The sequence below is a fragment of the Drosophila busckii genome, chromosome 2L (assembly GCF_011750605.1).
Source record: "Drosophila busckii strain San Diego stock center, stock number 13000-0081.31 chromosome 2L, ASM1175060v1, whole genome shotgun sequence".
Taxonomy (NCBI): domain Eukaryota; kingdom Metazoa; phylum Arthropoda; class Insecta; order Diptera; family Drosophilidae; genus Drosophila; species Drosophila busckii.
Genome location: NC_046604.1, coordinates 6490256 through 6511313, shown reverse-complemented (window position 1 = coordinate 6511313; position 21058 = coordinate 6490256). Strand labels below are relative to the sequence as shown.

At 37.7% G+C, this 21058-nt stretch overlaps 1 protein-coding gene across 1 annotated transcript in view; it reads right to left on the bottom strand.

The window, feature by feature from the left end:
* LOC108607674 (protein sickie) overlaps window positions 1-21058 on the bottom strand; it is a 119232-nt gene that overhangs the window by 49106 nt on the left and 49068 nt on the right. The window contains 4 exon segments of the mRNA XM_033294079.1: window positions 2223-3181; window positions 3183-3750; window positions 3811-3916; window positions 5453-5547. Coding sequence (XP_033149970.1) covers window positions 2223-3181; window positions 3183-3750; window positions 3811-3916; window positions 5453-5547 — 1728 coding nt within the window.

The following is a 21058-nucleotide window of genomic DNA, read 5'->3' as shown; positions in this document are numbered from 1 at the left end:
TAAACATATAGAAATTATGTTCCAGCACACGCCGCTGTGGTAGTCCACAATATTCTTCTTGTCTATATTTAATGCTAAGCATATTGCTTGCTAATGCTAGCAGAATGTTTCTATTTAGTTTTGTTATGCTTGGTGGCTCGCAAACTGAAGGAGGGACTTGCTTTGAACTTTAAAAAGATTTTTAAAAAGTTTTAAATCTTTTAAAAAGTAGAATTGTTGAACTGTAAATTGCATAAAAGCGCGCGCGCAACATGAAAACCCATTTTATATTTAATTAATCGAAAAATGCGTTTGTCTCTCAATCGACTGTGTGTGGCGCCACTTAAACGCCGTTTAAGAAAAATCAAGAGCGAAATTAAAATAAACACAATAATGTAAACGAATAGCTATATAAATTATTATTTATAACTGCAGGATAGGAATCTGAAGATGCTTTTAGCTAAGAAATTTAAAATATTTGGAACTATAAATAAACATATAATTTTTAAATTAAAGCTAAGGCAAGTCAAGAGCCAATTATATGAAATGCCATCATCAAATTGTTTGCGCCAGGCTTTAAAGGTAGCAAGCAGCTGCTGCTTTCACAATTTATATAAATACTTCTTTGTATTTCATCAAAGTTCTCTTCACCATTTAATTTCCTCGCGTGTAACTCACCATTGTAACGCTGAGTCCTGTCAGATAAAAATCTATGTGCCCCCCTCTCATAGTAACCATTGTTCATCGCTCCATCGCTGCCAAATGACAATTGCTCGGTTGTCATGGCGTCATAATATCGCATATGGCCAGAAGCTAGGCAACCTGCTGCTTGCTGTTTGCTGTTTGCTGGTTGAGCCTCAACTTTGACAGGTGAGCATTGCCAATTGTCAAATTGTCAAGTTGTCTGCCGCTGACAGAGACACGAGCCTAAAGCCCTTAGAGCTCTCGCTCAGTGCTGCGCGCAGAGTCGACAACAAGTGGATTTTATGCAAATTGGCAATTTGAAGCGCTGGTTTTGATTTTTCAAGTGGCTTTTGAAGCCTGCACCTGAGCTTGATGCGTATGTGTGTATGTGTGTGTGCCCGGAAGTTGTTAAGGCATTTCGAGTGCTGGCCATGACAATTAAATGCTTCAGTTTGCACTGCCTGCTGCGTTTGACATTCACCCAATAGTGTGAGGCCTATGCGGAAAGTCAAAGTCAAATTGGCAGAGTTGAAGCCGTTGGCGTCATTTGCGCTTGCAGTTTAAGTGCCGTTTTATAGCCAACACCGTTGCATGCCACATTTCGCAGCAGCAGCAGCAGCCGCAGCGTTCTCAGAAAACGCCACATTACAAAGCCAATTGTCAGCCCCCAAGTTGACTCATTGGTGTCACTGTTGGAGTTGGAGTTGGAGCAGTCTTGCAGATGGTCACATGACTCATGGGTTAACTGTTTATATATATAAAATAAAAGCTGCTTAATGGTGCAGCACAAGCGACAACTTATCAAGGCTGTACGCAAAGAGCAGCGAAAGCGAATTCAATTTAAAATGCGTAAAAGATTTACAAAAATTACACTTAAAAAAAATATATGTATATCCATTGTGTTGAATTATTAAGTGTGAAGATTAATCCCTAATGAATTAGGAATATTATATAAAAATGTAATGCATTTGTTTCGAGACTCTATTAAAAAATATATAATGATCATTGAGTTGAAATGTTTACTAAACCAAAGTACACTTAAGTCTCATAAGTTTGATGCTCAATTTGTGAAACTAATTTTAATTTTGCCTCTTAGATTTTTTAATGAAAAGAAAAGTGTAAATATAATTTAATCTATACTAGTTATCAAAACTATTCAGCAAAACTAAAATTCTTGGAGAGAACATATGGAAGACAACTTATTACCTTCAACGCGATACTTTCGATTACTTTTTCAATTTGTGCTAAATAAGCTGAGGCATCTAAATCTAAAAAATTCTATCGTTGCACTAATAATCTTTGAATAAAGAATACAAAGACCTAAAAGAGCATAAAATTTATCAAGTTGTCTTTAAAAAATTATATTTAAAAAATTGTAATATTCTTTAAGCTTAATATTTTAAGAATTTGTCAGTGTTTCTAATGAGCCTAACATTTAGCCAATTTCTCTTTATAGATCATCAACGATTAAACAAATTTATAAAGTTCCCTTTTGAACTATAAGTTTACCCACTCATTGTCAGATTTATAAATAAAGACAAGTCAAAAGTTAAACTCACCGTTCTTCGATAGTCGTTGGCAGTTGCCGTGCGCGCATCATGCTGAGAAAATGCTTGCCCCCGCCTCCTCCTCCTCCTCCTCCGGCGCTGTGGCCTAGTCCGCTGCTGCCTTCGGATAGATAGCCATTGTCAATGTCGTGATAGCGACTGCTGGCTGCGGAGCTGCTGCCCACGCGCAAAGCATCACCATCGCTGCAATAGCCTTGCCCAATGTCCGATTCGCAAAAGTCCAAGTAGGACTGATGGGGCAGAGCGTGCGGATGGCCGCCGCGTGTGCCGCGCGTGGGCAGCGTGACATGCGAGTTGTAGCCACGCAGCAGTGGACGCATGGGCAGCACCGAGGAGCCGTTGCTGCTGGGCACAGGTGGCAGCTGCTCCTCCTTGGACTCGTAGATGGTGCCGACAATTTTCGAGGGTATGGTGTGAAATTTGCTGGGCGAGGCGGTGGGCGTGTTGGGTGCCGAATTGTGCATGGGACGCGGACGCGCTGGCGGCGAGGCCAAGATGTGAGGCCCAGCATTGTACTCGAGTTTGCGTGGAGCGCTCAAAGCGCTTTTGGGTGGGGGCAGACGACTGCTGCTCCCATAGATGCCGCAATGTTGCGGCGTGCTGGGCTCGCTGAGATAACCGGCAAAGCCAGCGCCGAGGGCGGCTGATATGTGAGAGCTCGAGGGCGAGCAGCTGAGTGCAGCGTTTGGTGGTGCGGGCGGTGGTGCATTTGCGTAGTAAGGTGGCGGCGCCTTAAGGATATGTGTGGACTGTTGCTCTTGCTGTTGCTGCTGGGATATGTTGCTGGTTTGAGTGCCTTGACTGGCGGATATGTCGCTGTGCTCGCGTTTGAGCGGCTCTGTGGCGCCACCGGGCTGTGGCAGCTTGCTGGTGCCTTTAATGGCAGCAATGGGCTTGGGCAAGCTCGTGCCATTCGGACTGTGCAGCAGCTGCGATTGACATTTGGCTTTGGCTCTTGAGTGAGCTGCGCGAATCGGACTTGGAATGCAGCGAGGACTTGGAGGTGGCTCTGGCATTGCCCAAGCTGCTTTTGCCTGCTCTGCCCATTGTCGAGCTGCGTGATTCGTTGCCCGAATGCTGCTGCAGCTCTTCCTTATGCAACGAGCGCGCTGGACTCTTTTCCTTCTTGTCCAGCTTGCCAGACTTGGTTTGCTCTTTCTTCTGCTGCGCTGCCAGCAGCTTGGACTGCTTTGTATTATGTTTCTGCTGAGATTTCTGCGCACTGACGCTGATGCTAGGCGGCTTAAGCTGCGAATTGTGGCCATCATTTAGACTTAGACTCGAGTCGGAGCGCTCCGAGCGCGCTGAGCTAAAGCCCGAAGAGCTGGAAGTGCGTTTGGCTTGAATTTGCGTTTTGCTTGCGGCGTTGCTCACACTTTGCTGCTTTTCCTTGTTGAAGAGCTTAAGCTTGTCCAGCATTGAGTGCTTCTGTGGTGCTGTGGCAGTGGGCGTGGCATTTAAGCTGCTGGGCGACGGTATGCCGCTCTGATGGCTGCTCTTAATGCTCGGAGGACGCAAACTGCAAAAAAATAAAATGTAGTCAATTTGCTTTTAGTTTATAACTTTAGCGCACTCTCACCTATTGTTGTTGCTCTTCAGACTCTGTATGGTGTGATTGCTGCTGGGCGGACTGTTTGGTCGACTTGCATTAAAGTCGCTGCCGCTTTTGCCCAAGCCTGGAATCGCTACAAGTAGAAAGATTCATTAATTTTATACATTTGATTTTGCAGTTGTTGTTTATCTGTCTGTCTGTCTGGGTGTCGATGCTGTGCTGCAGCTAATAAATCAATGCTCAAGACTCTCTGCACACATTAAACTTAATTAATTGCTGCGCGTGAAGGCGACAACAGGCTGAGCAGGGAAGCTGTGTGGGCAGCATGACAAATTTTCTGTTCGCCTCAAGTGCGGCGTGTATAAATCTTTTCGAAAATTGCTTGTGTTTTGCCTGAATTATGACAAACAACAGCTTGTCAGCAGATAAAAAATAATATAAGAATTGGCATTCGGTAGTTAATCAAATGGGAGCATTTTTAAATCTAACATTCTGTTTATAGGAAAATGTTTGCATTTGAACTTTGTGTACTTGAAATAATTTGGAACAAATTCTTAGCAACTCAAATTGAAATTAAATAAGACTTCAAGACTAAGATTCATTTCAAGCCATATATATATTTGTTTATTATATTAAAATAAAATTGTGAGAGAGTGAGAGGTGAGTCTATAGCAGACGTGATATTCAAAAATAATATTAGAGTAAGACTTTGATTTTTTTAATGCACATGCTGTTTACAGTCTACAAAAGAAAATGGGATAGACTTGCCTACTTTACTTTTAATAGTATCTTCATAGTAGAAACATTTTGTAAGGATTTAATGATAAATCATTTTAACTAATAAAAAAAAAACTGTATTTAATTATTAGAAAATAATTAATCATTGTTAGCATGAATATCGTTCACGTTTTTATAAAATTCCTTTTGGCATGGAACTATTTATTGTATTAAAATATAAAACCTATCAAGTGTATAACAAGAACGCATTAAAGTTGGGTTCAGCCAACATTTTAATACTCTTTGAGAATAAGAATATATAAAGCTCATTGGATCTGCCACGCTTTCTTCTGCCTTTGCACAACTTCATGGCACACCTTTCATTTTTTATAAAAATGTCAAAGTGCAGTAAAGTCCGCGATAATTTTTTAAGGACATCAACTTCATTTGATGTAATTTGAAATTTACCTCTGTACACAATTAACATTTTAAAAACCTAATTAGTTTACTAAATGATGAATAACTACAGCTGGGAGCTCATTTAAGACCTCAAATCAGCGCACGCATTAATTACAGCTCAGCATAGCGCCGAGTGCTCTAACTCTAACAAATCTACCGAGAAGGAAATATGAGCGATGAGCTGCTTTACTGAATCTAAAGCCCCATTGCGAAAAGCCCCCTGAGAGTGCTTTGATGATGTGGCATTGTTGCTGGAGCAACTGGCAACTGGCACTGGCAACTGGGAGGCTGGTGCACATTTAAACAAATCTGAGCTAAAGCTACCCCCAAAGCGAAATGGCACAGCCAGAGACTAAGTGCAGTGGCATCTAAATATTCAGAAGGGTTGTTTGTGGACCCAAATTTGTTTATTGTCGGTAAACAAGCGCGTTGCGCCAAGGGTAGAAATTTTTTAATAAATGTATACCCAAACCCACTAAAAAATTTCACTTACATGGCGTGTGATTGGGAGTGGGCGGCAGCGGACGCACCTTGTCCATGTTGCGTCGCTGCACCATGACCGTGGCGGGTTGCCTCCACCAGCGCCGCCTTAAATAATTCAGCACAGTGCAAATTTACATAAAAAATGTAATAAATAAATGGTTCACTGACAAACTTCTGGCAGATCCTGGAATTGTATGCATGCTAAAATATCAAAGCTATGAATTTCCTTTGAATAGAAACTTGCATGCAGCTTTTTATATATTTAGCCGATTTGCGTAGTCATTTTCATTTGAATTTGCTAAACTCACAATTCCAACGAACTTGCCTTAGTTTAGTGCTTATCAGTAATTAGTTTTCATCTCCTTTTAGAAAGATATTTTAATAAATTGTTATTTTAAGCATTTTAAATTAAAAACTAATTTAAATTTGTATTTAAAAAAAATATTTTATGTAATGTTGTACTTCAAGACATTATATGTAGAACTATCTGTACCTTACTAACAATAAGTCTGCAATTAAAAAAATTTAAAAATAAACGTTACTTTTCAATTCGCACTAAAAGTGTTAACAATGCACATTAAAAACAATGTGTGCTGCTTATGTTTATTTATAAATTTATATATTTTTATTAATGTTTTGCCTTTTTTATGGCCTGCAGCCCACGCGGCATTTACAGCTTGAGACTTGAGGCGTGATTTGCATTTGTTGTTGTTGTTTTTGTTGTTGCTTTAACTGTCAGTTGCATTTTTGCATTCGCGCCTTGCACTTATCTTTTGACAATTTGCACATAAAAATTATTTTACTGTAGCCTGGAACGTTGATAAATTAATGAAGTTGCCGCCAAGCCCATAAACGAGTAAAAGAACTTAAAACTTGACAATTGTAGTAAATATAAATGCAAATATTTATTTTTTTATGTTTTACAACAATTTTATGCAAACTGCCATAAAACCAAAGCGTGCGCTCGTAAATTCGCTTTGCAGATACATTTGTATCTGCAGCTTATAAGCTATAAAAAGCGTAGCTAAGTAGCTTGATTGGCCATGCACGTCAGTCGCATAATTAAATCAAATATAGCGTATAATTTAGCATTGTTGCAATTTAAATTCATTTGCAATTTCAATTGGCATTAAACCGTAAGCTGCAACTTTATTTTAAATTATCTTAACTTGTATGTGTGTGTCTTTTTATTGTGCTTATTTTCAGCGTGGTTGAGTGCAAAACGCTGATTAAAAACGCAAATAAAATAATAAAAAAAAAACCGACTGACTGGTAGTAACTTTTAATAACTCTTACTCATAAACCTCACCCAGGGGCGCATTGCAGACAAAGCTAACAGATACATTTATATCTTGTTGCCAGCCATTGTTGTTGTTGGCCATTAATAAGGCAGGCGCAGAGGAAAACTTAAGAACCTAACAATTGTATTAAATGAACAACAACACTGCAAAAGGAACGACCATAAAAAACAGACGCCGAGCAGACAAAATGAAGTTGGCAGCTGCCTCTGCGTTTGGCGTTAACTTGGCTGCAAATTAAATACGCAACTCTGTCTCAGATTCTTGGCATTTCTTTTTTTTCTTCCTCTTTTTTTTGGCTTTCATCAAGCGCATGTCTGTCCGTCTGTCTATGTGCACGGCAGGTTTTTCCTTGGCAACAAAACTTGCGCTACACAAAAATTTCCAAATTACTTTTCATATTATTTTATTTGCATTTGATATTTTGCTGCTTTTGTTGTTGTTGTTAGTACAACAACCAAAAGCCAAAGTTGTCTCTGTCGCGTTTTATTTGCTTCAACGCGACTGTCGATTGTCTGCGTATGTTAAAAGATACAAGATACAAGATACAAAGCGTGTAACTGCGGCAGACAGCATGTGTGCGAGGGCTGTTTGAGTCTTACAATTAAATTGCTTTTCATTGTTCAAGCGTGGTAAATTTAAAACCAAATTTAATTAGAAATATCTGTTGTATAAATAATTATTATCTTTTCATATTTTCATTTGAGGCGGCTTAAACATAAAACGAATTTTAATAGAAAAATCTTTTGTAATATAAAAATAATATTGGGCTTAATACTATTTAACGAACGACAACGAATGTTGAATTTAATTTTTAAATTTATAATTTAAAAATATTTAATGTTATTTTGTACTTCAAGTCAATAATTTTAGAACTATCTGTGTATGGCTATAGATGTATTTGATTTACTAAGTTAATTACTTTTTATTTAATGTATTTATTTTCTAAATTTGAGACTAAATGATATACAAACTAAATATATAACATAAAAGTGGTGAGTGCTAGCTACCTAAGGCCACCGACTAAATTACTTTAATCTTCCCGTTTGAAAGAAATTTTAATAAATTTGAGCAGCTTTAAATTTGAGCAGCTTTGAAATTTCTAAGATATTTAAATTAATATATTTATTACACTAAATTATTTTTATTTTTCATTTCCGTATTGAAAGTAATTTTTATAAATAAAATTAATTTAAATAATAGTTCATTTTTTTGTTTAGCTTCAAGATATTTATTTTGCTTAGAATTACCAGTGTGTAAAAATTAAAATATTTAGTGTATTAAATAAAAGTTTTCTAGTTTTGTAGTAATTTATGAATCACACACAACTAGTCAGCCCCACCTCGCTGCAGCTTTCCGTAGTAGCCTCAGCTGCTTGTTAAGACTGCCTTGAATGCTATATCTGCCATATCTACATACAGCTGAGGCAGCTTATGCATCTCTCAGGTGTCACATGTCAAATCTGATGTGAGGGGGCGCCAGAGCTCAGAGCTCAGAGTTTTTCACTTGCAAATTGAATTTGTGTCTTTATTACGCATTTTTGATTTGTTGCATGCACCAGCAGCAACGGCAGCTACCAAAAGTCTTTGACCTTTAGCAATGTCGCCAGCTACACATGTATGAATGTCTGACTGCTGTTCCTGATGGCATTCACCTGTGCACACAGAGCTCACGGCCCACGCAGTTGCAGTTGCAATTGCAGACCAGACCAGACCAGTCACTGAACATTTCCGCAAGCTGTAAAACAGCATGGTGGGGGGTGAAGCGAGGTGGAGCCAACTACGTTGGCATTTGTTTGTATAAATACGAAACGGGTAGCTCTGCCCATTAGTTGCATTTGCGTTGCAAGTTTGTTGCTTTTGTTGCAGCACAATGTGTCACTTGAGTTGCATTTGTCAAGCAGCTTCTAAAAGCCTGGCTCTGACTCTGCGTGGCATGTACTGGCTGCAGCTGTGGCACGTTGCCACGAATGGCTGTGGCTCTGGCTGTGAGTTTGGCGCTCTCTGGGCCGTCCTGACCATTTTGGGAGCCACAGCCAGTTGCCTTATATGATCTCTCTTTCGCTTTTATTATGCCTTACATATTGCGATGGCGATTTGTGTGCTTTTTGGCCAAAGCCGTTTATGGTTGGCCCTTTGGGATGCCTTAAGATAGCTTTGTGCACAGTTGATGGACAGCGTGTGATGAAGGCTTTTACTTTTTGACATGCAATAGATATCAGCAAAAAGTTGAGCTAACTTCGAAAATTCTCTATCAATTTTATTACCTTGCTGCTGCTATTTAAATTAATCCTACCAACTACTTTCTCCTTGTTAGAAAAATGTAATTTGCCACAGCAATTTTATCTAGACATATTTTTGAGATATGCATTTGAGACTAGAGTTAGCCTTAGGCTACTGCTGGTCAAAGCAATTTCCAGCTACATCTCAACCCACAAACCTTTTGAACCACAACAGCCACAAATTTATGCCGTTAAGCGCATGAGGCAAAATAATAAGAAGAAGAAGAAGCAGAAAAAACTGTTCATAAATTTGTTACAGCAATTTGGCAGGCTACTGCCACAAACAACAAAACAACGAATGTTGCTGTTGCCACAAGGCGTTGCAGCAAATTTATGAGAGAGCTGACAAAAGCAGCGACCACTTGAATAAGCTGCAAGTTGCCTTTTGAGTTAGAGGTTGAGGTTGCAAGCAAGTTGAGTAGGTGTTGAATGCTTGATAATAAGCGTAATTATGTGCCATTGATATAACCGCAAGGAGTGGCAAGCGTCAGACGCGCTGTAGTTTCGTAGTTTTAGTTTAAAGCAAATTCTTTACCCTTTTACTCAGCCAAGCTTTGAAGCCAAGCTCTGCTTCTTGTGCTGCTTGCAACCTTTGACAGCTTTGTTTATAGCTGCCGAGCCATGTCAAATGTCTCACATTAGAAATTGTAATGTGACACGGCGTTGAAACGTGTTCATCTCGAAAGTCGTGGGCCAGACTACAGAACTAATGTCAGTTGTAAGTTATACACAATATGAGCCTGAGCTGTAGCTGTAGCTGTAGCTGTAGCTGGAGATGAGTTGAGTTGAGTTTTGGTTTGAGTATTGTGTTCTCAAGTGCGACATAAAGTCACGATTTTCAGTTATTAGACTCGCGCTGCTGCTGCTGAAAACTTGTGTGCAGCTTTTTAGCTTCAGTTGTGTTTGCCTTGCCGCTGACTTTGGGGACAACGCATTTTCTCAGCTGCTGCTGGAAACAATTAATAGCGTCTGCTAAAATACACACACACATATGCACTCACACGTGTCTGTGTTAGCTGACGACGGCGTACTCAAAGCCATTCTTTGGTGTTGCTGGGCTAATGGTTGTCGTCATCAGGCTGCCACCTTTTGTTTGACTGGGAAACACGTCGACAACACCAACAACAACGACGACGACATCTTTAAATATGCAGCAAGTTGAAGTTGCGTTGGGGCCAGAGTTGTAAACAAGCCGCAGCCGCAAATGGAGAGTGGCCCCAGCCAAGCAGCAAAAGCAACAAATAACAAACAACAAACAAAAGCAACATAGCCACACGCCCAAGAAGCTGCAAACACACAAGTGGGCAGCAGCTCCAGCTCCAGCTTCAGCTCAGCTTCAATGCAGTAGCAAATTAAACTGGTTAGTTATGGCTTTGCTTATACCCTTTAATGCATTCTTAGTTGAGTGGGTTGCAGCTTAATGCAAGCTATTTAAGATATAAGCTGCGATACATATAGCAATGATTAAAAAGTCAAGCTTTGAATAAGAAAGTTTCATATGCAAATGGCAGCTATAAACTCTAAAATTAATTAAAAATGTAAAAAAAAATGTATTTGAATAATAAATCCAAGAGTAATTAAACTGAAGAGACTGTTAATATTTTTTAATAATAATAACATTTGTTGTAAACTTTTTTATTAATATTATATTATATCTAAGTTCATAGAATTTTGCTTAAAAGTTAATAGTGATTCTCTCGGAAACTTTTGTATATAAGAATTATTTTGTTTGAAATATTGATTCTATGTATATTTTGTAACTTTTTTATTTCTTCATTGAATTTTGAATAAAATTTAAACTAGTTCTTTCTATAGATTTTTCTATATAAGTATTATTTTGCTGAAATCCTTTTATTTGTTATATTTGTACTATGCATTATATATTATATAGCATTTGAAAATGTAGTAGGCATTGAAAATTGTAATTGAAATAAAGATGAATTGAATATATGCCAATTCATTTTTGGTTGAGTTTTTTGCATACAAATATTATTTGAAATAAAATACTTTGAATATGTAAGCTTTGCTACTGTGAATGATTTTTAAAATTTAAAAATAGCCAAAAATTCATTACATTTGCTTCTCTGTGCTCGACTACAAAAATAAACCTTTAATTTAATATATTATAACTCAGCTTGGCATTCTCACGCTTCCGCCCATGGTTTACCCTATATACGAAGCCAGCTCTTCCACCTTAGCTCGGCTTACGGATCAGCAGCACACATTGAAGCACTTTTCTCATTTGCTTCACACCCAAGCAAATGCAGCTAACAACATTTTGAATATGTGTGTGTGTGTATGTGTGTGTGTGTCTCATGTGTGTGTTGTTTGTTTGTGTGCGGGGGTTGTAAATAAACTAGGCTGCAATTTCAGAAGCTATCTGAGCAAACAGTGAGTATTTTTTGTTTTCTAAGCTGCCCACAATAAGAACGAGGGTTGTCAGTTAAGTAACAAGCTGTTTGGGCTGAGCTGACTGTGTTTGAAATGGATTTTCAATTATGCAACTTGGCAAATGTTTTATTTATTGACTTCGTTGCCATCATAACTGCAAAAGGTGGTTGCTGCTCGCGAGTGTGTGTAAGGCGTGAAAATATAAATATTTTCGAGGGTGGCAAATCAAAAATGCACTTTGTTTAATATTTTTGTAAGTATAGCATTTGGAGCTGGTGGGATTTGTAGCTGGAGTGCATTAAACTGGCTGGCCCTTTGGTCTTGGGTCTTGGGTCTCTGGCTGGCAGCCAATTGGATAGACGGAAGTGTTTCACAGCTTGCAACGACAGTTGTTGCATGTTCTGTTGCAGTTGCCACCTTTCAGACACTTGCATTAATTATGAATCGCTAAGCGAAACTTATTTAATTGCCAGAGCATTGAATTTAAAATTGTCATTTCCATTAGAGCCAACAAAAATAGGAAACATGCGATGTGTGCTAAAAATAAATGCAGTCTAGCTGGAGTGTAAACAACATAAATTCTAGACAGAGCGTGAGCTCGCTCCCTCTGATTTATTGTGCTGACATTTGGTTTTATTCAAGCATTTTTTTGGTATAAACTATGCGTAATGAGTCTCATTAGTGGCCTCCAAAAACAGCTTGACAGTTTCCACAGAAGACAAAAAGCTTTTCAAACAAATGAAAACTCAATATATATATATATATATATGTATTACCTTCTGACATCCGGTGAGTTGGGCAAGCTGCGACATTTCCTTGCGCTTTTGCTGCCGCCGCTGCCATGTGACGAGGCATTGCCCATATTTATTTAAATTTTATTTATGTATATTGCTTGTATAAAAACTATGTTTAATTTGGCATTTGGCTGCTGCTTTGGCACATATTAAGTTTAAGTTTAAACGCGTTTACATTGAATTTGAGCAGTTGCTTAAGCATGCGTAGCTTGCTTTTAGGCGTTGTGGCATTTTGATTGATTTGATGTTAATGGATTGCTTAAAATTTAATTTTGTTAACTTTTTGGGGCACTTTACCAAACTGTTGCATATTATAGGGCGTATTAACATTATTTTGCGCTGCTTTCATCTTCATAAAGCAATTTACCACACCTCGCATTCCATTTTGAGCCTCATTAAAAGCTCAACTAATATGTCTGTTAATCTGATTACCAACCCCAGGCTATAATTACTTTGTAATTAAGCTTGCTAACGCTTTGGACATAAGTAAAAATTGCAGCTAATCAAACAAATGTCTAGTCTGTAGACAACGCCCCCAAATTAAATGCTACAAATTCTATAGAAAGTCGCACATTTTGCTTTTGGGGATGACCGAAAAATGTTTGCACAGCACTTTGATCTAAAATACAAAAACCCAAAGATATCTAGCTGCTGGGCATAGAAAACTTAATGCAATTAAGTGAACATATTTGCAACTTCCGTGCCAAGAACAGCAGCAGCAAACACAGACATATTTGATGTATGGCTGCTGATGCGGCTAATCGACAACAACAGGGTGTTTCTTGTTTCCAGTTATAACTCAAAAGGGTGCATTTAAGATGCTGGAAACATAAAATCAATAACTTGCAATGATTGTAAAAGCTGCAACAGAAGAAAAAAATGGAATTGCGTGTAAATAATACGCACGTGTGCGTGACACGTGATTGGGACTGGGACCTCAAGTATTTCTTCTTCTGCGACTAGGCTTGGCAGCTGAAGTGCCTGCTAAATGGTCATATATACTTTTTACAACTGTAACCAGCACAAATCTCAAGCTTTGGGGGTGCGAAATTTATGCTTAATCAATTTGTCGTAAAAATTAATGGACATCAAGGGTTGTTGGGCTTTAACTTTACATACAAATTGTATTGTAGCAATTGCTTAAGCGAATTTTTGTAAAAATTTGACACGTGTTACGCCTTGGGTGGCGTCTCGCAACAACTTTTGGGCTGACATCAGTTACGTAATCAAACTGTCACAGCAGCAATTACCGCAATCAACAGAGCACAGAGCTCAGAACTCAGAACTCGCATTCAAAGCGACGTCTGACTTCACTCAACAGCACCAACATCAACTCCACAACTCGTTGACTGTGACTTCGTCTCGGCTGACTGCATAATTTTCATAAATTGTTGCAAACTGTTTGTTGTTTGTCACTCTCTGTGCCACAGAGAGGCCCAACAAATCGACTTCACTTGACAGGTTATAGAACTGACACAAATCACACAAGCGAGCAGGAGCGGGCCTGAGAGCTACGAAGGAAGTGTGACTAAATGGCAAAATCGTTGTATAATTCAAGTTGATTGAACCGGGAAGCAAAATCAAATTGCTAAAAAACGTTGTAATGCTAAATAGCTGGAGACAAAGTGAGGCGCAAGCTTTATTTATTGTTGATGGCAAAACCAGCTAAAGCCAAAAGCAAATTGTAAATTAATTGTGGGATTTCAATACAACTCAAGTGGTAAAGTATAGAGGAAGCTATTGAATAAAGTCATAGCGCAAACAGCGTGAGAGTTTAAGAGAAGGAGAATAAAAGTATAATGTAAATATATGGAACAGAAGCTAAAGTATTAAAGTTAGCATGGCAACTAGTTCATAATCGCTTTTTACTCCTCAAATCGATTCTCAAATGTTAGGCTAATCCATTGAATGACAGAGAGACTTTTAGAGAAGAAGAAAAGAAGAGCAAGAGGGAAAGGAGTTATGTTTGCATGCCAACTATTCCAATCGTATTTTAGTCATGGCAAGTCTTCTATGCGATTCTCAAATTTAAAGCTAAGACAGTAACAAGCCATTGAAACAATTGCAATTAAATTTATCGTTTTTAATCATAGAAACTTCTATGCGATGCTCAAACTCTAAGCTAATGGATGAGTTTAAAGAAGGATAAATAAAAAGATAGCAACAAGCAAAGGAGTTAAGTTAGTATGCTAAATATTTAAAAATTGCTCTTTACTCAACTTGGTCTGTGTTCTATGCAATTCTCAATTGATAAGCTAAGCAACTAATTGACTGAAAGCAAATTGCTTTGGTAAATTACAATTGCAGCAAATGAAACTTGGAGACCACACACAGGGAACTGCGAGCTCAGAGCTTTGTGCTTGGCATTACAAATAACAAATACAAAGAACTTGCAAGGCATAAAGCCGCTTTCGTAATGATTATGAAATATTTATGATTTATGCGTGACTTGGCCGCACCTATAACAATTACAATTACACATACGAGAAATTGTGTAATTGGCCAGCAAAGAGTTTAAGCTGAGCGCACAATGAAAATGTCAAATTGTTGCAAGTAAGATGCCGCGTCGAATTGCTTTGACATATATAAATAAATAAAGAAAATGCGTTGTGTATGAGTGTGTGTAAAGTAAAGCGGAAGCTAAAACAGTCTTTTAGTCTTTCAAGTTGATTTCTGCTCCATAAACTTGTCTATTTCTATTTCTGTGCGCTGTGCTCGCTCAAGCGCAATATTAAAAGCCTAAAAACCCTAGCGTTGGATCTTTTTGTTTTCAAATATTTGGAGCAGCACGTGCATTTGCACGTTTTACGTTTTACGTTTCTCTAGCTCTTTTGTTTTTATGTCAGAGAGCAGCGTTTGTTTATATTTAGTTGCTCAGTAGTATTTTCTTTATGGCCGCATTAAATGCCAAGCTGAAAAACTGGGTAAGCCAAAAGGCTGCTTAGCTTGTCTAACTGGCACTGACTTGCCATAAATCTCGTCTAAAATTTATTTGTTATACCTCAGCTAGCTGGAGTCTATTTTTTTGCAATTTGATATGCACTGCATGTTGAGGCTAAGGCGCCAAACTAAAGGCGTGTGGCTGTCTGTCTGTCTGTCTGGCTGGCTGATTGAACGGCTGCATTGTTAGATTTATGCACGCTCGCCGCCTTGACCAAGACAAACCCCTTACCCCAAAAAAAAAAAATTGTATACAAAAGCTTCAGCCCATTAATATTGTCTGAATTTCCTTTCAAAAACACACGCAAAAGAAATTGCATTTTAACTTACTACCAAAAAATATTCAACCACCAACCAAGCACCACTTGTGGTTCAAGTCGTTTCTCTCTCTCTCTCTCTCTCTCTCCTGCTTTGATTTCCGCCTTGCTTTAAACAACAATTTTTGCCACACTCTTTGCTGCATATTAAATAATTTTCCTTTTGGCCAGGCCAACTTGTACGTGCCTAAACGTCAATTTCCAGCTTAGAGACTCACTTTGGCACTTCTTCTATATGCAAACGGCAAACTGCATGCGCCACAGCGATTTTTAATAATTTCTACACTCAACTCTAGCCGCAGGCTTATGCGCCGGCATAGATAAGACTTCGACCAAAGTTCTGTCCCGTCTTCTTCTTCTCGTTTTATGCTCTTCGCATTGGCAAAAAGTGCAATGTGCTGATAAGAGAGGCAAAAGAACTGCCGCTGGCAGTTAACTGTGTCAAAAAGTTCGTTTCAATCGCCGAACGTGATATTTTATGAATTACATGATTAGTTCAGTTCAGTCCCACCAAAGTGGATATTATCGAATTTATGCAATGTACGAGCTTGAAAAGACGCCTGGGTGTGGCTAAATGTCAACAGTTTATATCGAGTGGTAGTTATTATGGAAGAAATATTGAGCTAGTTCGTATGAAGTGCGTCTAAGCCAAGGAATTTAATATATAGAGCCTAATAATAGCTGCAGATTATATGAGAAAAGTGTGAACAGATTTCTTTTGAATTAAATTATTGAATTCTTTTATTTTTCGGAACTACTTCGATTGACTTTCTTTATGGAAAATAACGATTATGTATCATTGCTTATATATAATTCCATTCAGAATCTAATACAAGCTCCAAAGTATTTGCAAATAATATCAAGAGAAAACATTTTAAAGTAGTTGGATTCTTAACTATTTCTAAACTAATTCATTGAGAAGATTTACTTATAATTTATTTATATATATTCACTAACAATAAGCCTAGTTAATTTTTTATATAATTTAATTTAAAGCAAACATATTATGATTTCAAGTGCGACCTTCTTTTTCTCCGGAACTCGTTTATTAAAAAGATTAACTTTTTGATTATTTATTAAAAATATTATAAAATTGTGAGAATTTGCTCTTTTATAAATTTTAACTAACTAGTTCTTAAGTTAGTTAATATGGAAGTTCGCCCCAGACTCAATTGGTTTACTATTTTTTTTTTTTTTTTTTTTTTTTTTTTTCCCTTTTGTAGCTAATTGTCAAATCTCTTCTACTTCCGAATTGCATTTAAATTTTAATAATAATTTATATTATTATAAAATACATTTATTTTGTAAAGATTCTATGCACTTTAATTCAATTTATATAGTTTGCCTAGCTAATTTTCTGATCTCTCTTATGGAACCCCCTACTCCTAATTGATATGCATATAATGCGTAACCCGCTGCCATTACCACACCACGCATATATTAACATGAAAAACCCATAATCATCACCGAAACTAATAATTACCCACAACACCTAAACGCAGCGAGAGCTTCATCGAAGTGGCAAGTTGCAGTAGCCTGAACCCTAAAGTCATGGCCATTATAATTATCATAATAAAATCATTAGGGTAACGCTGCCATAAGCATAATCTGAGCTCCCTCATACGCACATACGTTCCATAGCTGTAATCCCCTCTCAGCTACAAGGGCCCCCTATCATTAGTCAAAGTTCGTCTTTCTCAGCGAGAGTGCAATTGATTTTTCATTTGAACTGTCGCTTGTTTGGTATTTTGACAGCTCGCTTTTTGATATCTCAAATTTCTGTGTTGGGCTTAGGTTTTGATTTGCTGCCTGGTAGGCAGGAGGGTTAGTCGACAGTTCAATGCACCCTTAGTTAGAAGATATGTTTTTTTTTTTACTTGACAGTTAGCCTTGTCAGAGTCTTGTCAGTTGTCACTGACAGGCTTACAATTAGTTTTGGATTTTAAATCGAAAATACTTGAGCACTTGATTTTATACATAATTAGTTTGAGCAACTTGAAGTGGCATGAAGTACTCGATGCGCCTAGTGAAGTGGCAAACAATCCTTTGAGACAAGACAAGAGTTGGCCACTTGAATAAAATTAAATTAGAATTTTCAGCAGCAACAAGAGTCATCGACGTTGATTAATTGAAGACACGCGCCCAAACCTAATGATGACTAGAAACTGGTTAGGTTGGCAGTTGGGAGTTGGGAGATGAGCAGTGACAGATGAGCTGATGACAATGTAGATTAGCGCCTGGCTGAGCAGAGCTGCTCTATTAGTTCTATGTGCATGACTATGACTAATTACATTGTGGTTGTCTCTAAAGCTGTAAACTTTGGCAAGAAAGTTATAGCCGAGCTAAGCTTAAGCGCTTACAGACAGAAGTAAATAAAGTTAAAGCTTGAAAATGCAATCAAAACTGTATGAATTTGTATAATTTTTGTCAAACTTTTAGTTTAATTTCGAAATAAACATAAACTTTGCATTTGCAATTGTGTTTTTCATTAAAGTTTGTGTGTGTTTTTTTAAATCCCTGCGTGAGTGTCTGCTACAAATTGCGCTGTGGTTATAAATAAAATACGCGCTTATCTAAAATGAGAAAATTTTTGGTCTGCTGTGGTCCATGGAGAACGTCTGGGCTGCATCAAATGGAATTTTCGCCTTTTGTGCGCATTTTGGGGTTGGGTTGGGTCTATGCGTCTGCTTTAAGCCTTTTAATTTGTGGCTAATGCGATAAAATGTTAATTATGTTTGGCTGCCAAACTGCCCAATGGCCATAAAATATGCAACAGTTGAGAGCTGAGCTGAGAGCTTAAAATGCTTTAATACTTTGCATAAATTTAATGAAACTTTAAGCACGCGACACTAAACACTTTTTAGCAAATTATTATATTTAATTTGTTGCCAATTCACATTAATTTGAATTAAACTGCTAACCAATTCACACTTTACTTTTGCCGCGTTTTTTTTGTTTTGTTTGTTTGCTTAGCGTGTTTAGAACATAAACAAAAGCAACTCATAAAAAGCCGGCGACGCGCTGCACGCAACAAAAACGTTCTATACGCCACGAGTGTTGCCTGCAAACTGTTTTTGTATCTTCGAGATACGTTTTGTTGGTTGCAAGCGAACCGAGCGCGTTCAAACTTGTTGTGACAGCTGCTCGCCCATATGGGGCATGAGGGTGGGTGGTGGTTGCTGTTGCTGTTGCAGCACTCCATGCCATGCCCCCATAACTGTTGCATTTGCTATAAATAGTTGCACTTGCTGGGAGGGTAGACGCCCACAAAATAAAACACACATAAAGACTGAAGTTCAATGCACATGAGTTCAAACAACAACAACAACAACAACAACGAGAGCAGCTGCCCAATTATTTTGTCGCTCGCTACAAATCGCAACAATTTAATAAAGTAAGCAATTACTGCAAATAGTTTCATGTCACATAAACTGACGCCAACTAGAAAATTGTGTTTAATCATTGAGCTTAATTTGCGCTGGAGCTCTCAATTGAACTCCGAAACTCGTTTCAGGCTCCCAGACACAGCGCGCTAAGCGGCTTTTGGCTTTTGGCCAGTCGCACTTGCTCGACTTTCAAGTTTATGTGTTGCTGTTGCTTTTGTATCTGAAGTTTATGGCCGTGTAACGAAATATGACTGCAATTTACGATATGTGCATAGACAAATATTGCGCATACGATTTTGAGCGGTTTTTTTTTTGGCATTTTTTAATTGAATTGGTGGGTGGCAAGGAAAGCTGCAATTGATAGCAGTAAAGGTGCAACGCAATAAATTTCAATTGAGTAATTGATTTTCAGTAGAGAAAGTTGCAAAGTAAAATGTAGAAAATTCAATGAATTCAACACTTGAAGCAATTAAGGTGAATAAAAAGCAACTGAGCTCAATTAAAACAATTTATAATAATAATTGCTAAGTAAGCTTATAATAACTAACTAAGCTTTATATAATTTAAAATTATTTAGCATAAGCCAAATAAATGTTTCTATAACAATTGCCAATAATTTGACTATTAGAGCTACAAATACATTTTTCTAACATACAAATTTTTTATTTAAAAAAAATAAATAAAATTGTCCAAGTAATTCTCCTTTAATATAAATTAATGTGTATTGTCTTGAATAAATGACTCAAAATATTTTAAAGCTATTTAGCAGACACAAATTAAATTGAAAATAAAATAATTTCCCAAGCGTTTATTCTTATATTATTTTTTTGAATGTCAAAAGTTCTTAATTGAAAAAATATTTTAAATTGCTGAAATGATCTCTTAGATGTACAACTAGGCTGAGCTTATTTTCAGCAAAGTTGCAACAAATAATGTAACTTAACTATTTTATAAGAATTTCTCATATTCTGGTAAAGCCCTCGCATAACTTTTATACCCCAACTATAGTATAAATACCTTTTTAAAAGCACTGGCTCTGAACCCCAAAGAAAACTTAAACTCGAGCCAATAAATCTTTGTTTATACAAATGCAAAAAAAAAAGCAAAGCTCAGCAAACTAGCAAACTAAGACAACAAAAGACACATTTGTGAACTAATAATAATGCCTTAACTAACTCCAGTTGGATGCTGTCGCTAGTGCTGCTAAGCATGCATTTTATTGCCTTTTGTCGCACTGGTTGCCGTCGCAGTTTATCATTTCAATGGCAGCGTATATTGCAATGTTTACTTTTCATTTTAGACTGGGCAGGCGGCAACGACTCCCACACTCGAAGCTGTTCACTTGGCCGTTAGTCTATCCAATTGTCCAATGGTTTGTCTATGCAAATATTTTTATTTGTCTCTCCGAACTCGCTCACTCTGTCCCAGTCTCTCTCTCTCTCTCTCACTCCCTTTCTCTCTATTGAGCTTGCTTGTTATTGTAGCCAAGTTTGCTGACAGCAGTTTTCAACTTTTGCGTATGTTGCTGTTAAAGTTAAGAGTTTAGCTTAACTATTTTTAAGGCATCAGCATAATCAAGTACTTAATGCTTTATGTGCTGAGTCCCAGTGGATTTAATTACTAGCGTATTTAGCATACAATTATTAACTTTAGCTACACCTGTCGACGTAGCCGACGCCGACGCCCCTGCTTAGAAACCAAATGCTCCCCTGGGGGTATCAAACTTCTAACCACCACCCACTGCCAATTCAATTTACGTTTACGACCAACAACAACAAACAAACAAGCAAACTGTTGGGAAAAAGTAATCATCGTTGCAATTGTTTCACATTTTTCACGTTACTGTAGATGAATGGTCGCTTTGATGATGCTGAGGTGAGAGAGAAGAGAGCTTTACCATTTTTATTATAGCGAATGCTTGTAGACGACATTTCTAGAAATATGACTAACTGAACTGAACTGAATTTCTACAACAGTAGCTGCCTTAAAGAGTTTGCTGGCCAACCCCTGAGCCAACCCTCAATGATAAATTTTCATAATAGACTAAAAACGCAGTCACTTCAAACTGCGGCACGCACAGCTTCAGCCACTTCACTCAGCTATATTGTATGAATATATATATCGTATATATAAAAATTATTAAAGCGCGCTTCAAGGCTGCTTGAACATGAAAAAGTCAGCACAGGAAATGGGTAACTGTCCGCAAAAA